Raw genomic sequence first — 15,304 nt, 5'->3', positions numbered from 1 at the left:
AGCTGCTTTCAGGAGAACCACTCGATCCATAAGACTAAGGTCTTTAATTCTGCCTTGCCTTTTAACCTCATTAACATCTCCTGAACATTGCTTTCTGTGTGCAGAGCCCAAGCAGTGAAAAAAGTAGAGTAGAACAGACAGTGGATCAGACAATATGTGTCTGAGGGAGGTCTCTCCCTCAGACTTTGGCTGGTCTCTCTGGAGCTCCTTGAACCTGCAGTTCAGCTCTGTTTAATGCCTGATATGTCTGGCTTAAAGAACACGTGAGTTTTGCCTCCACTGCTGGGCAAGTTGGGTGGTCCTTGTGAAGCCATTTCACTCCTTTTCCCTCTTTCCTTCTTTTTAATTCTACTGGTTTCTGCTGGGTTTTTGTTTTGGTTTTGTTTTTTGTTTCCTTTTGAGCTATATAATACTCTGGGTGACCACTGTCACTTGCCCAAATTACGTACACCCCTAGAATAGTGGAATTAGTGGGGATGTGACCAAGCAGCTTTGCCAGAATAACCTCTCCCGTACAGTCAGTCACATTGGAACTGCAGATGCTGCTACAGAGTAAAAAATTATCCCCCTAGACTTCAACAGGTCAACCTGAACGTTATCATTAATCCAGATGTGTTGTTTCTGTCACTGAAATGAGCTCTGAACGTCTGTGCAGGCCCACTCTCAGCATTACAATGTCATTTACCGCTAGGGAGTGTCACACGTCACCAGGAAGGGTGTTTGCTCCTTTCTTCAGAGGCGTTGCTCAAACAGCCCTGAATTGCTGCTGACTCATCAAAAAGTGCCCTTTCCCCCCGGCAGCGTCCCCGGGGGTTCCCTTGGTGGTATCTCTCCAGATTTCTGGCATAGTCTGTCCCTGGTGTCATCAGTGGCAGGGTGTGACACAGCCAGGTATGCTGAGCACACACACGGGCTGTGCTGTGAGAGCTCCACGTTCCGCAGAGGAAGGCGATGGGGGTTTGTTTAAATGTGTATCCCGGAGACAAAGACTTTAATCATGACACGTTTTCTTAGGTAAGATCAACAGACTGAGAGAAATCCGAAATCCTAACGTGCTGTTCTTGGACGAGCGTGCGTTGGCTCTCCAGCAATCATTTTATTTCTCTGTTTTTAGTTACCTTTTGTAGTTTTACGACAGGTATGACAGGCTGGAGCCACTCTGGTTCTGAACACTTTTATCTCTTTGAAGACTCTTCTTTTTGAAATGAAATGTCTCTTGGCCGTTCTTAGCTCAAAGGTGGAACTTTATAGGGAGCGGGATGGAACTGTTTGCAGTGAGGGGAGCTCTGGAGCAATTTTACTTCCTTTGAAGATGCATGTTGCTCCTGAAGCTACTTCTGTGCAATAGGAAAATCGTCTGGGGCCAGGCAGGGAGCTGCAAGGTTGGTGGCACCTTCCAGGGAGCCCTTGCCCTGCCTCAAATCGTCCCTTCCCTGACAGTCCCTGTGCCTTTAGACAGCTCTGGGCGCTCAGAGTAGGCAAGGAGAGTTTTTGTTTTTTCCAGGTAACTACACAGTTCTGCCCATCGGTGTGTTTGAAGCCTGCTGTGCAGCGCTGTAGAATAATAAAGGTAGAGAAAGGGAAGTCATTACTTGGTCCCACTGTGCTGGTGATGCTGGGCAGGTAAGACCCGGCCGCTCCCGGGCTGAGGGGGCCGAGCTGAGGTGAGCTGAGGGGGGATGCCCTCAGGGCTGAGGTGAGCTGAGGGGGGATGCCCTCAGGGCCGGGCTGAGGTGAGCTGACGGGGGATGCCCTCAGGGCAGGGCTGAGGTGAGCTGAGGGGGGATGCCCTCAGGGCCGGGCTGAGGTGAGCTGAGGAACCGCCGTCATGGCTGGTCTGAGACGGGCTGAGGGGGAAGCCCTCGTGGCGGGTCTGAAGGGACCACCTGAGGGCCAGGCTGAGGCAGAATGTGGGGACCTCGTCACGGCCGGGCTGAGGCTGCTGAAGAACTGCCTTCATGGCTGGTCTGAGGTGAGCTGAAGGGCTATCCCCTCATGGCTGGGCTGAGGTGAGCTGAAGGGCTGTCCCCTCATGGCTGGGCTGAGGTGAGCTGAAGGGCTGTCCCCTCATGGCTGGGCTGAGGTGAGCTGAGGGGGGAGCCCCTCATGGACGGGCTGAGGCTGCTGAGGAACCGCCTTCATGGCTGGTCTGAGGTGATCTGAGGGGAATCCCCTCAGGGCCGGGCTGAGGTGCCGAGGAACCGCCCCTTCATGGCTATTCTGAGCCGAGCTGAGGGGCCGTCCAGAGGCGGGGTAAGGGACCCCCTCAGGGCAGCTGGGGCGGGCTGAGGGGGGCTGAGAGGGGACCCCTCAGGGCCGGACTGGGGCCGCCCTCAGGCGGGTTGCGGGGACCTCCTTATGCCTGGACTGAGGCGGGCTGAGGGACCCCCTCAGGGGCCGGTCTGTGAGGGGCTGAGGGGCGGCTGAAGAGCCGCCCTGAGGGGAGCCCCTGAAGGGCCGGTCTGTGGACGGCTGCGGCGGGCTGAAGGGACACTCTCGGGGCCCGTCTGAACACGGCTGACAAGCCGTCCTGCAGCAGGCTGAGGGGCCGCGCTGAGGCGGACTGAGGAGACCCCCCAGGGTCTGTTCTGTGCCCGGCCGAGGAGCCGCCCCGCGGTGCCGCCCGGGGCGGGTCTGACGGACCCCTCGGGGCCGGGGGGGCGGGGCGCGCGCGGTGGGCGGAGTCTGCGCGAGGCCCCGCCCCCAGCCCAGCCCCGCCCGCCTGTCAGAGGCGGCCGGTCCCGGGCAGGCTCGGGGCGGCCGCGGGGATGCGGCGCTGAGCGCTCCGGCTGCCCGTCGGTCTGTCCGTCCTTCCGTCCGCCACTCGGTCAGTCACCCCGCACGCCGAGATCCCCCTTCCCGCAGCCCATGATGTGCCTGGAAAGCGACGGCTCCTCCGGCAGCAGCCCGGGCTGCGGCGGGCGGCTGCGAGCCGGCGACGAGGAGGAGGAGGAGGACGGCGAGCGGGGCTGCTGCGGCCGGGGCGCCGAGGGCGAGGTGCAGACCCTGTCGGGCAGGATGAACCCGCCGGCGGGCGGCAAGCACCCCGACCGCCCCGCCGCCCTCCGCAAGGCGCCGAGCCTCGGCCGGGCCCGGGTGGCGGCCGCCGGCATCCTCAGCGTGGGCAACGTGCTCAACTACCTGGACCGGTACACGGTGGCAGGTGAGCGCAGCCCCCGCCCTGCCCGTCCCGGGGGGCGGCCGCCGTGCCCGGCGCTGTCCCGGCGCGGGGGGCGGCGGGGATGGAGCGGGGCCGGCGGGAGGGACGCGGTGCCCATTGTGCGGCCCCTCCGGTATTGTTCTCTAGTTTGTGCGAATTTTGTCGAAAATAAGAGGAGAGCCCTTTGTTCGTGCGGGCTGGATGGCGGAGCCGGCGGGGTTCGGGAGGGAGCGGCGGCGGGCAGAGGGTGCTCGGGGAGGTTCGGGGGGCGGTGGCAGCCGCGTTATCGATCCCGGCACAGGGTGACAGGTGCGGCCGCGGGGACACGGGCTGTGCCAAACGGGGACGCGAGCGTGTGTTCGGGGGTGGAAATCGCAGCGAGGCAGATCGCCCTTCGCTTTGTTTCTGCGGAGCGCCTGCAACACCCGGCTGTCCTTCAGCCCTGTGCCAAGGAGGGTCCCTTCCCTGCAGAACTCCCGGGCAGGTGACAGCAGAGCTGGCAGGAGCGGGCGCAGGAGGAGCCGCCAGGCAGCTGCAGTGCACTTTGCAAAGCTCGGTTTTCTGGAGGTAAACACTTTAATGTGATGCGCTGAGGGATGCGTGACCGGCAGCGCTGCGCGAAGCACTGTGTGCCTCGGTGGGTACTACTACTGTGAGGCTCAGCTCCGAAATAAATGTGCATTGGGATGTTAACTGTGCCATCCCTAGAGAGGACTCCTCCTTCGTTCCTTCCCAGCAGGGAAGGAGATCATCACTAAACTTTTCCTGATTAGAAACGAAGTAGGCTTGTTGGTAATCAACTGTCTCATGTCATTAGAATATAATGCATATTCTCTGTTTGGCAATACTGATAATTTTATCTTCAGAGCTTATAAAGGGGTTTGTGCATGTATAAATTTTGCTCTATGCATATATATGTTTTAATCACTAGGACTCGATGTGGTGTTAAGCAAATCAGATATTTGTTTATGCTGCATTAAAATAATGTATGTTTGTAGGGCAGTGATAGAGTGCAAGGGACATAAATCTAGTCACTGTTGTCAGAATAAGTTGGCCAGGCTGTATTTGTTTTGTCTGGAGTAGGGAGATGGGGAGGATTAGAAGGAAAATTTAGCTGGCACTGTTGTGGCTTTTTGTGTTATTATTTGCAGACAGGGCTTGCTCCTTCAGGAAATGTAAAGGCCAGTATTGGGAGGTATTGAGTGCTCGGCTGGTCGTCAGTCTGCTCCAGGAGGAAGCTTGAAGATACAAGGTTAACCTGTTATTATTGAAGGAAATTGTAGTTTGCTCCCTTGCCCTCAAATAGGAACCTCTCTAGCAGAGAGTTTTACTACAAAGCACCATTTTCCTTCAATGCATGGAAAGTTTCTTTTTTGGGAAGCTATTTCCCCCTCGTGCATGCTTAAAAAAAAAAAATCATAAGTCATTATCTAGTTCATCTATTTGCTGTGGTACTTTCAGCAAGACCTTTGTCATCTGATTTTTCCACCTGCAAGAAATGAAAGCAGCATCTTTTCTGGGAAGGCTGGAAAGTGCCTGACCAAGCAGAAGATAAAAATGCCTGCCTACTGCAGTGTGGCATTGCCAGTCCCAGTGCTGTGATTGCCAGTGTTTGCAGGATAAACTCTGCTTTTGCAGTGCTCAATAACTGCCCCGTGGAACTTATCTGCTAGCATTCAGCCTGATATCAAAGGTTTGAGATCTCAGACATCAGACTTGCCCCTGGGGACAGAATCAAACTTTGCATGGCCTTTTTGTCTTCTGTCAATTGGTATTTACTTTTCAAACTGGTGTTTTATAAAGTGCTAATCCAAAACATGGAATAATTTAAATCTCGTCTAATAGGAGAGCTGTGGTAATAAAAATTATATGTTTTGAGCTCAAAACTGACTTGATTATAAAATCTTCTCTGAAAGCAATCTTTGCTTTTGTATTTTGAGTCTTAGTGCATACCATATGCTTATGTGATGTGCACTTGCAGATGAATCAAGCTGGCACTTTGAATATTCAGCTCATGTCTCAAGACAGGTAATAATTAGTGAATACAACTCTCCAGACCTTCAAAGTACATTTCAAATATGAATTGTTGCAGCAACGTAATAAGGGATTTTAACACCAGCCACATTATGGCAGGGGAAGTAGCATCAGAAGTTATGATTTACCTGAGGCCAGTGAACTGTTGTGAGAACTGGAGTTAATTTCTGGTTCCAGCTCCATTTGAAACAAGTGTTAGAAGAGCATCAGCACCAGTGGAAAGGGGTTCCTGAGGATTTGTGTCTCAAGGGTGATCCCTCCTGTGGGTTCTCTGACGTCAAATAGGGGTTGACCTTTGTCATTAACCTTTCTCTTCTTGTCTTAGGAGAGTCTCGCCTCTACCCAACCATTTTTTTTTTAAATGGAAGTGTTGGGAGCTTTGGGACTTCTTCCTGCTGTCAAATTTAGTCAAAAGCAGGTCAGTGGCCTCAAAGGCAATTAGTAGGCAGCTGACAGACAGATAAAAGCAAACAGAGAATCCACTTGTATGGGCACAGTGCTACAAGTACAATTTCTATTTTACCTGAGAACTTGATTGCAGTCATTTTGGCCTTCTAAAAATAAATGCAAGTGTAAGAAAAAGTATATATTTAGTGTGTATGTATATATATAACAAGTGTATGCAAGTATATATTTAGTATATGTTTAGTCACCAGGAAAAAAGATCATGTACAGAGTTATTTGGTCCAAATGTAGTTCCCTGGGTATCTTCCACTATTTTTTAACATATCCACACAGAAGCTGGATAATACATATCCAGTCAATGCAAGAGCATCTTATGTAAGGGAAAGAACTAAGCTGACCCCTGCTATAGCACATCTTGCTTTATTTAAGAGTAAAAGCTTTTGCCTTGCTACAAAGTAGGCAGCAAATGTGGTATTTTGTGGTGTTTGTGCTCTGGACAGAAGGACATTGTGTATAATGAGTTGTTCTTGGGTAACCTTTTTTTCAGGTGCAAGACACAAGAAAGTGGCTGCCAGTTTTGCTGGTTTTGGCTTAATGACTTCCCAGTTTGGACTAAATGAGTTTAGGGTGGGATGTGACTTCTGGTATCTGGGACAGAACTTGGGGGCAGTTTCCCAGACAGAGGACTTATCAGCTTCACACCTGACACTAAGTTGCAGCTTTTTTGGGAATGCATGGTGAAACTGGGCCTCCCCCAAGGACTGGCCTGTTTCTTGTGGTTTAAGTTTATTCCAGTACTTTAAAAATAAAAAACCTACACTGTAGTAGTGGATATTTCAATAATGTCCTTATTTTTATACAAAGTTGGGAATTTCCACTGTGTGTGGAGTATGTTAAAATATAATGATATTTGAGAGAAGCTGTCCCAGACAAGAAGTGGGAGTGCCTCCACTGTGGCTCTTGGAAAGGAAAGACTGAAAACTGTGCTGAGCATTACCAACTTGAAGGGAAATGATCCTCTGCAATTTTCTTAATAGGTCCCTGATCATCCTGAAAACAGTTGCCTGTGGAAAAAGCGTTCTCTCGAGAGCTGTGATGTTTTGCTGCTGTTGGGAAAGCCAAGAGGGAGGACAAGGGAGAACAAGCAGCAGTGAAACCACTGTAGGTTTAGCTGTGAAACTGCAGCATTTCAGCCACCTGGCGATGCTGGGACGCATCTTCTTCCTTAATGAAGTTTTGGGAAAAGTCACCTTCCTTTCAGAAGCTTGGAATGTGGTTTCACAATTATTCCACGGGTGACCTTTTACTGTTGACGATGAAAATAGTGTTGCTTCATTAGGGTGTCACCTCCACCTTCTAATTCAGACGCTACTTCCTGGCATTTCTGTAGTGCCTTTAATTTAAAGGTAACGATTTAATTAAGCTGGAGAACTCCCCAGCAAAGTAAATGAGTCTTACTCTCCCACTACAGAAGGGGAAACCGAGCTGTAGAGCCATTTGCCTGTGGTGATGGAGTTAGTGGCAGAGCCTTGGCTGGTATCAGCTCATCCTTGAGGTTCTCCAGTCCTGTCACGCAGTAACTCACAGGCTCTGGTCTGCTGGGTTTGTCCTTTAAGTGTCTGCAACTTGCTAATAGCCATATTTGTGTTAATTAGCCTCTCATTACAACACATAGTTGCAAATCCAATGCCATTCTTTGAAGATACATGCATGCAAATGATCGCTGAAAGTCGACAGTCGAGTTTCAAACTATGTTGTAGGAGCCCCAGCTGAAGGGTTAGGAAAGGTTCAGCACTAACTCTCAAGTGCCAAGACATTCAGGAGGTTATGAGCCAAAACTGCTTCTTTTTACTTGTGAACTCATGTTTGTGATAGTAACATATCACCTGAGAGTGTGCTTCCTACTGACTGAGCTTCGTGCAGCCTGAGATCCCACATGGAATGGGATAAAGAGAGCCTTGTAACAAGACTCAGTGCTTACAGCTTCAGGGAGGAAACCATGAAGTGGCAGTGCAAGCTCTTCATTCTTCTGTCTCTTGTTGAGCTAATCTCAGCCCAGGACTGAGCTGTGGAAGGACTTCAGTGCTGGAAAATATCAGAAAATAATATTGACTGAATGCACTGGAGCAGCAGTGCCAGCAGCTCACCCATGGGAAAGCTTGTGAAAGGGTGACAGTGTTTCACTTGGACAGCAGCTACCTGTGACTGGCTCAGAATTCAACAAGTCCTGCACTGGGAGCAGAATTTAGGACTGAACCTCCTGCACTTCAAAGGCAGGTGACAAGAAGTGCTCAGCAGCACGATGAGGGGACTGTGTAGCAGCATCTAATTCCCTGCTGCTGTGTTTTCCCTCTGTGATGGGCTTTATTGCAGAGCCTGCTCCTTCCTGTCTTCCAGTTCTTAAGTGAGTTGGCAGAATTTGTTCCAGAGTACTTTACATTTCAAGTGAAGTCTTATTATGTTTAATCACGGTGTTTTTTCTTCCTTGTGCTGTAGCTTTGCCAGGTTGTGACTATCTTTGTTATTACGGGCAGATTTTCCTGTTTGACTCCGAGATCCTCTTTCATGCATGTTGATTAATTTTATCCCCAAAGCATCCAAGCCATCACAGCCAGTGAATGTGGCCCTTATTACATGGAGTTAAGATCCTCATAAATATTGAGTGTGTTCTTAAGAATAATGTGATGATCTTATTAGTCCCTTGATCTCCCCGACCGTCAATATCAGAAGCTTTGTGGTCAAAAGTGTGGGAATTCTGTAATCATTCCTTCAGGACTTTTCAAATACCATACCAAGCTGTCATAGGGTTAAATTCCATCAGCCAACTTGTACAATTAATAGGAACAACTGAAAATATTTAGTCTTTCTTTCATCAGAAGCAAATGAGGTGCTGGTTACGGAGCATGGTGGGTTACAAAGTTCAGCAGATGTTGTTAAAAACTGGCGAATTTTCCCCTAATATGGCATCCCAGAGGTCTTCCCTGGGCTTTCGAGTGCTGAGGAACTTGTGATTGAAAGGTGTTACAACGTTGTCTGAATGAAACAAGGTTTGTAAAGGTCTTGACCTTCCTTATAACTGTTGCTAAAAGCTCCTGGTACCTACTAAGGAGATTCAATGGGAATTTTGTTTTACAGATAGAGAGTAGGAAATTTGGTGATCTGAACTCTTGCTGAGCTGTTGCTTGTTTGCATCATCATTGCTTGGTGTGTTTTATAGACCAGGACATGACTGTGCAGCTTCTACTGGAGCAGGTGGTGCACCCAAGGTACTTCTGATCCACAGCTCTCAGAGATGTTGGAGAGCTGTAGGCCATGGATGGGAGAGTCTGAAGGACACAGGAGGCAGCACTGGTTGGTGAGGGGCTCTAGGAGATGAGCAGATATGACTTATTTTGTGGGCAGCACAGCCAAAGGGTGAGGAGGGATTCGAGGGAAGGGCAGCTGTCAGCAAGTGTTTGCATCTCCCAAGCACCATGAGCATCATAAAAACAAAGGATGGAGTTGTCTGCTGGGAATGGATAATGGAGGATGATGCCCTTCTGGCAGAGAGAGTTTTGTGGGAATTGGAATTATGGATGTGGGGTGATGAGTGTTCTGGAAAAAAATCATGTGTGCTCAAAATGAGTTCTACAAAGGACCTGTGAAGTGCCTGAGGGGACATGGAAGTTAATAGGACTTGAGCAAAATGGGCTTGGGCTCAGAGCCCAGGGAGGTGTAAGTGAGGTGAACAATACCTCATGGTTTCCAGAGGAGTTTGGCATGGCCATCTCTTGAAAATCGCATTTTTTGGGGAATCAGTCTGAAAGTCAAGAGGCAAATCTGAGACAGGTACAGGCAAAATAAATGAAAACAACCCTCAGACAACCCAACCCAAACAACAAACCCCCAAACCAAACCATTACTTGTGAGTCCTTAACTATTGGATCCCCACTTTGAGCTTGGGGCTGTAAATCAGCTCCCCCTGTTCCTGGACTGGACGAGCACTCGCCCTGGGGTTGGTGAGCACAGCAGGCACCTCGTGCACCTTTCTCCTCCACACATCTGTTTGCATTGTTGTTTTGGGGGTGTTTGTGGCTGATGTAACCCAGCTATTTCTGTAGGGTTGCAGGGAAAGGAAGTGAAAGGGAGGGAGCACTAATTTCCGCGCTCCTGGTTTTACAGCAGCACATAAATAATCAGGAGAGTGAGGATGTATGGGATCCTGGGAGACTGGAGGGAGGTGCAATCCAGCACTTCTGTGGCCATGACGTTGGACTTGTTGCAGTCAGGAGGTGGCTGAGGGTCACTTTTGGAGGCTCTTGAATGAGCTGTTCAGGGTGCTCTGGTGGGCTCTCCCCACTCCTCAGGGTGCTGTGTTTCATGGGAGCCTCCACACAAGGCAGGGCTGGGAATCCCCACGTTATCTCCCGCTGTGTAAAAGGACAGAGTAAGGAATTGGGTCCTCCTGTCAGGCTGATCCTTCTGGACAGCAGTGGAGCATGTCATGAGAGCAGGGTAGGAGCTCCCACTATTCCATACTTCTGGTTTTTTAAGGGAAAAATATCAATCAACCTTCTCCAGAACTGTTGATCTCCTACCACAACTGAGATCAGAGAGCAATTTTAATTGAAGAGGAGAGGAAATACAGAAGAAAAACTCAGCTTTATGCCTTGCCAGACCTAAATTTAGGCTTCAGAAATATGAACATACCAGGGTTATGTTGTTGGTGAACGATATTATCTCCTACAGAGTTTTTCTGTTTGTTTCTTTGTTTATGGGTTGTTTTTTTTTTTTAATACCTTTCTTATGCTTCTGCTGGTGGCCAGAACAGAAGAGCAGAGGGAAAAGCCCAGGGTTTATCCATAGAATAGCTGCAGTAGCTTGGGGCTTGGCTGGCAGAGTGAGAGAACCCTGTGCTGGAATGAAAATCCTTTCAGCCTTGGCATGTGATGATTTTTTTGTTATTATTATTATTTTAAGGCTGTGCTGAACCAAAACTGCAGTAATCCATCTTACTCCTTGTTCAGGCTTCTGCCAATAATTATGTAAATAACAGATCACAGTTAATTATTTGTTGCATAGCTTCCCATTTTCTGTATTTGTGTTAGAAACATGTCATTATTGTGTTAGGATGCCAGGCCTGGGTTCTTGGCCACATGGCAAACACCCAGAGTGGGTGAACTGACAGTGGCAAAGGGTCTCGTGTCGCTGTGAAACCTGCAGGGCCCGACTTGAACCTGCCTGAAGGTTGGCTCTGATTCCCTGCCTGTGCTGGGATTTGCTGCTCTGAGCTCTCTGCATGTTCTCCTTCCAGAGGAGGGACCCTTTGGGAGGCTTTGCCAGCACAGCAGTTCGGAGCTGGAGGGGGGGTCTTGCCCTGTTGTTGATTTGCAATTTTCTCTTCTTTCTGCCTGTCACATTTGCATTTCACAGTGCCCGTGTGGTGGTGATGACCTTGGGTGTTCTGCATTTATCCTGGCTCAGGTAGCTGCTTTAGTCCAGCTTTGCCACCAGGAGGGTGGTTTGGGAAGTCCCCAAATCACTGTGTGCTCCTGCTGTGTTCCTCTGCAGCGAGCCTTTTCATCTGTAAATGTGAGACTGAAAGGATTTCTTTCCTAATAATTTTCCTTAAGACACTGGATTTTCATGCTTACATTGCCAGTTGGTTTTCTCCAACACACTTGTGCTTGTGAACTCTCTCCCAGCCAGAGCCACTATGGATTGGCCTGGGATAAATACTCTGATGTGACACCAGCTGCCCACTGCTGTCCAGGCTTTGGTCCTGGAGCAGGCTGGTGTGTGAAATGTTGGTTGTGAGACACTGAATCAGGGCTGCTGAAGTGCCTTGGGCCAGGCACTAATTCTGTGCAGTTTCAGGCCTGCTGTCGGTGCTAAATAATAATTAATATGGAATTGCAGCACTATTAATAAATTCCAGCTGTGCAAACTATGCAATAAGGAGAAATTATTTCTATTGCACCAGCGTGGCTCATAAAGAGGGGTCATTGCCCGTGTTGGTGTGCTGAGCTATTAGAACTCAGGTGCTGCTGCAGTTAGACCAGTGGGGAAGCATTTCTAATAGTCTTGTTATTTCCGTCTGGCAGCCTGAAATGCTGACTAACTTTCAGGATAACAATCTTTTGTATATTCAGGAAACAAAATACCCAAGGGCCACCGGTGACTGACAGCTCCAGTGCTCTGATTCAAACTGACAGTTCCTGATCAGCTCCGTCTTGGATGTGTTAGCTCCTCCTCTCGTGGGGAGGAGAAGAGGGAGGACAAAAAAATGATTTAATGTGGTACTATTAGGATATGAGGCTTTTTTCTTTTTTTTCCCTTTGCAGTTTTTCAGGAATCTGTAAGTCAAAAGTACCCAAACAAGGTACCTGAGTATTAGTGCTTGGAAGGGCAAACATTGATCTCTCCATTATGACTTTCCTATAACAAAATACAGCAAATACAGAAATATTTTCATATATATATTCCTACAACAAAATAGAGAAAATATCTGCCCTTCTCCCCAACAGCATTTCTTAGCTGTTGAGGGAATAACCAACTTTATTTCATTTACCTCTGTGTTTATTTAATCTACTTTTTGCACACAAGCAGTGAGCAGCACTTCCCCAGCACGTGCTGCTGGGGGCTTGTGGGCTCTGTGGTGTGCTTTGAACTGTACTGAAGTGCTGCAAAAGCAATAAAATGAAGGAGTTTTTCCTTCTCTTGCCCATTCCATTGTAGCAGGGTCTTGGTGGAACTGCTAAAGTTTAGTGTCACTCGCTGTTCCCTTCATAAAACTGGGATTTTTAGGGAGTGGAAATTTGCACCTCTTACGTGTTGGCAAATTCCAGCTTGGCATCAATGGGTGTTGCTCACAGTTATTTTGTAAGGTGGGATGTGTGACCAGCTCTGGAAGGTAGTGCACTGTTTATATGTGGTTTAACATATTGGGTAGACCTTTCAGGACTTAAGTAAATTTTGGGTCATACTCTCAAGCCCTGGGCGCACTGGAGAGGGGGGAGCTTTCAGAAGCTAAAACACCTTTTCAGGTGCAGTTAGAATTACCTGTGTCCTTAAAGGTGTGCTGAGATGCATGTGGTATTAAAGCACATTTTTATTAGCAATTTAAAAGGGCAGTGGGAATACCTCAAGTTATTGCAAAGCTACCAAAATTTTCAAGTTTTGGACTGTGGATCAAGAGAGTTGCAACAGTAACTGAAGAAGAGAGAAGTAAATCACTTTTCCTCTGCATTTCATTGTGCTTTTAAAACTTCTGTTTGGAAGTGGCTCAAAATTATTAATGCTCCTGTAGTCCCATTATGTTCAAAAATATGTGATGGTTTAAATGTCAAACTGCACCTCACTGCAAGCTTACATTTGCCTCACAAGTGTGCATTTAAATCACTTGCATTGCTGAAAGCCACTTAACAAGAATAAATTAGCAGTGGAGCTGATGTTTGAATAAAAACAGGAGTTATGTGAGTGGCTGGAGAGAGCTTTCTGTCTGTAAGCACACGCAGCACAATCTGAATCAGGACTTAACATTCTTGATTTAAATATTTAGTCAAGCTCTATTTATACCATTTTCTGTGTGAATGGGAGATATGTTCACCCCCATTTAGGACTTACTGGGCTTTGTAACCTGATGAAGTTTGGTTTTGTTCGCTCAGACCTGAGCAAATGAAGCACAGGCAGGTTCAGTCCTGAGTGGGTTTGGTTTCCTGGGCCTTTCCCCCCGCAGCAGGAGGTTTGGGTGCTCAGCAGTGGCAGAGCTCGGGTTGTCCAGGCAGTCAGGGATGTTCAGCCCCTGGTCTGGGTGCAGAGACTGCCAGAAAACAACAGGCAGGCTCAGTCATGGGGTGCCCATCACTAGTTAGGAGATTTAAATGACTGATCTGACAATTAAGCTGTTTGTAAATTGAATTAATCGCACTTTCAGCTGGCAAAACTGCCCTTTTTCAGCGCTTCAGTTTTCTTGGTAGCTTAAAACAAATAAAACTTTTGCTTTAGTGAAAGAAGCCGTTGAGAAGAAAAATTTTTAACAGCACAGTTTTCCCACTGTTTTCAGGGCTTTCTCTATTCTGCAGGAGCAAGGTCTTTTTATTTTTTTATTTTTTTTAATCAATGCCTTTGACATAATATAGAAGATCCCTGTTTGCAGCTTCCATTCAAACATGTGGACTCCAGTTGCCTCTGCTGGTGTTGAGTCATAAAGGCAGGAGACCTAAAATACAGATCTCACAGTCGTGCAGGAAGTTTCTATTTTAAAAAATAGGTTCATAAGTGTGGTGTTTCTGAAATATATCGGCTCCTTTGTAATTACACACTTTGGATATTAATACATATAATTTTGGAAGTATAATTTAGACTCCGGTAGGTAGTGTCATGACAATTTTAAGGTAGATTTAAAAATATATTATATCTAAATATCTCAAGAGAAATTTTTCTTCTTTAGTGGTGTTCTTGGGCTTAGTCTGGAGGACCTGATCTAGACTCTGGGTGGTTTTTTTTTTTGGTTTTGGTTTTTTTTTTTTTTGCAGAATGCAATAGAGACTGAATTGTTCTGTCTTTTAAAGGAACAGTCCCTGGGTGCTTCTATGAGATTTCAGGGCTAGAGGGAAGCAAGAGCACACTTTGGATAATTTTAGGTTATGAGTTCTGGTTGGAAAAGTCTCTTGGCAGTTGTTTAAAAGCCAGACAGTGAAAGACTTGGCTGGTGGGGAGCTGGAAGAGTGTCACCTACGAGTGCTGTGGGCCAAGTGTCAGAGTGTGTGTGTGTGTGTGGTGTTCACACCAGCTCCAGACCCTCCTGCTCCAGGATCTATGGCTTTTAACAGATGGGTTTTCCCTTTAAATGCAGAGTGGTGTCCTTCCAGCCAGAGCTGCTCTGTGCTGTGTGGTTTGCCAGGGGAAAGCGAGTCCCTGTCTGTCTCCCAGAGCCCAGGCCGTGTCACAGTGCCCCTGTGGGACCCTGCCCAGGGCCCTGTTCCTTCCACACGGGTGCCTGGGGGGTCCTGGCTCCTTCCCTGCCCTCCCTGCCCTCCCTCCCCCAGCTCTCACTGGTGTGTGATCAAACCAAGCAGTGGCACAGCCCCAGTGCAGAAGAGCTGCTCTGTTTGGAGCCGTCCCTCTCCCATGTGCACACGGGTTCCGTGCTGTGCACCTGCCGCTGCTGGCTGCTGCTCTGACCTCGTGTGCCAGCAGCCTGTGCTGATAAGCCTTCCCTGTTCCTTCTATCCCAATTAGTAGCTTTAAGGACACTTAATTCCTTGCCAGTCCTCTAAAGCTTGTCTTTGTCCACCAACACTCTGTGTTATATTTGTACGGGGGCCAGGGGCAGAGAGCTTTCAGAGCACAGAGCGAGGGCTGGAACAGGCAGTGTTAGGAGGTGTCTGTTAAATACATAAAGGCAGCAGCCCAAAACACCAGCAATTGCTGGGCAGTGATAGCTGTGAGGCTGCTGTGTCATTGGAGCTGTAGCAGCCACTTGTGCAACGCTGCAGATTTCTCTTGGAAGGTTGGTAAAGCCTTCCTTGCCATTTCTGTTCAGCTCCTTGGGCACTGTGCCTTCTCTGGGGCACAGGGCTGCTGCCCTTTTCCTCTGTGCCAGCCCCTCCTGCCCGAGCAGCTGCACCCTGGGCAGGGTCGAGGGGCAGCCCCTGGGCTTTGGGACTTGCCAGGGCTGCCTGAGCCCTTCCTCTGTGCTCCTCACAGTCTGCTGAGTCCCTT

The 15,304-nt window shown here is 48.5% G+C and overlaps 1 protein-coding gene across 3 annotated transcripts in view; it reads left to right on the top strand.

The window, feature by feature from the left end:
* Positions 1–2,721: 2,721 nt before the first annotated feature.
* Positions 2,722–15,304, top strand: part of SPNS2 (SPNS lysolipid transporter 2, sphingosine-1-phosphate) — a 132,200-nt gene continuing 119,617 nt past the window's right edge. Inside the window, exon 1 of one of the 3 annotated variants that reach the window (XR_010435595.1) lies at positions 2,722–3,163. Coding sequence is in view for 1 of the 3 variants with exons in the window: in XM_064677734.1 (XP_064533804.1) it covers positions 2,869–3,163 (295 nt within the window). In the remaining 2 variants the exon portion in view is untranslated. The remainder of the gene's footprint in view (positions 3,164–15,304) is intronic. The other 2 variants (XR_010435594.1, XM_064677734.1) reach the window with 2 other exon arrangements.

This window comes from Pseudopipra pipra, chromosome 21, assembly GCF_036250125.1.
Source record: "Pseudopipra pipra isolate bDixPip1 chromosome 21, bDixPip1.hap1, whole genome shotgun sequence".
Lineage (NCBI taxonomy): Eukaryota > Metazoa > Chordata > Aves > Passeriformes > Pipridae > Pseudopipra > Pseudopipra pipra.
The sequence above is the reverse complement of the archived record's forward strand: the minus strand, read 5'-3'. Positions and strand labels throughout refer to the sequence as shown.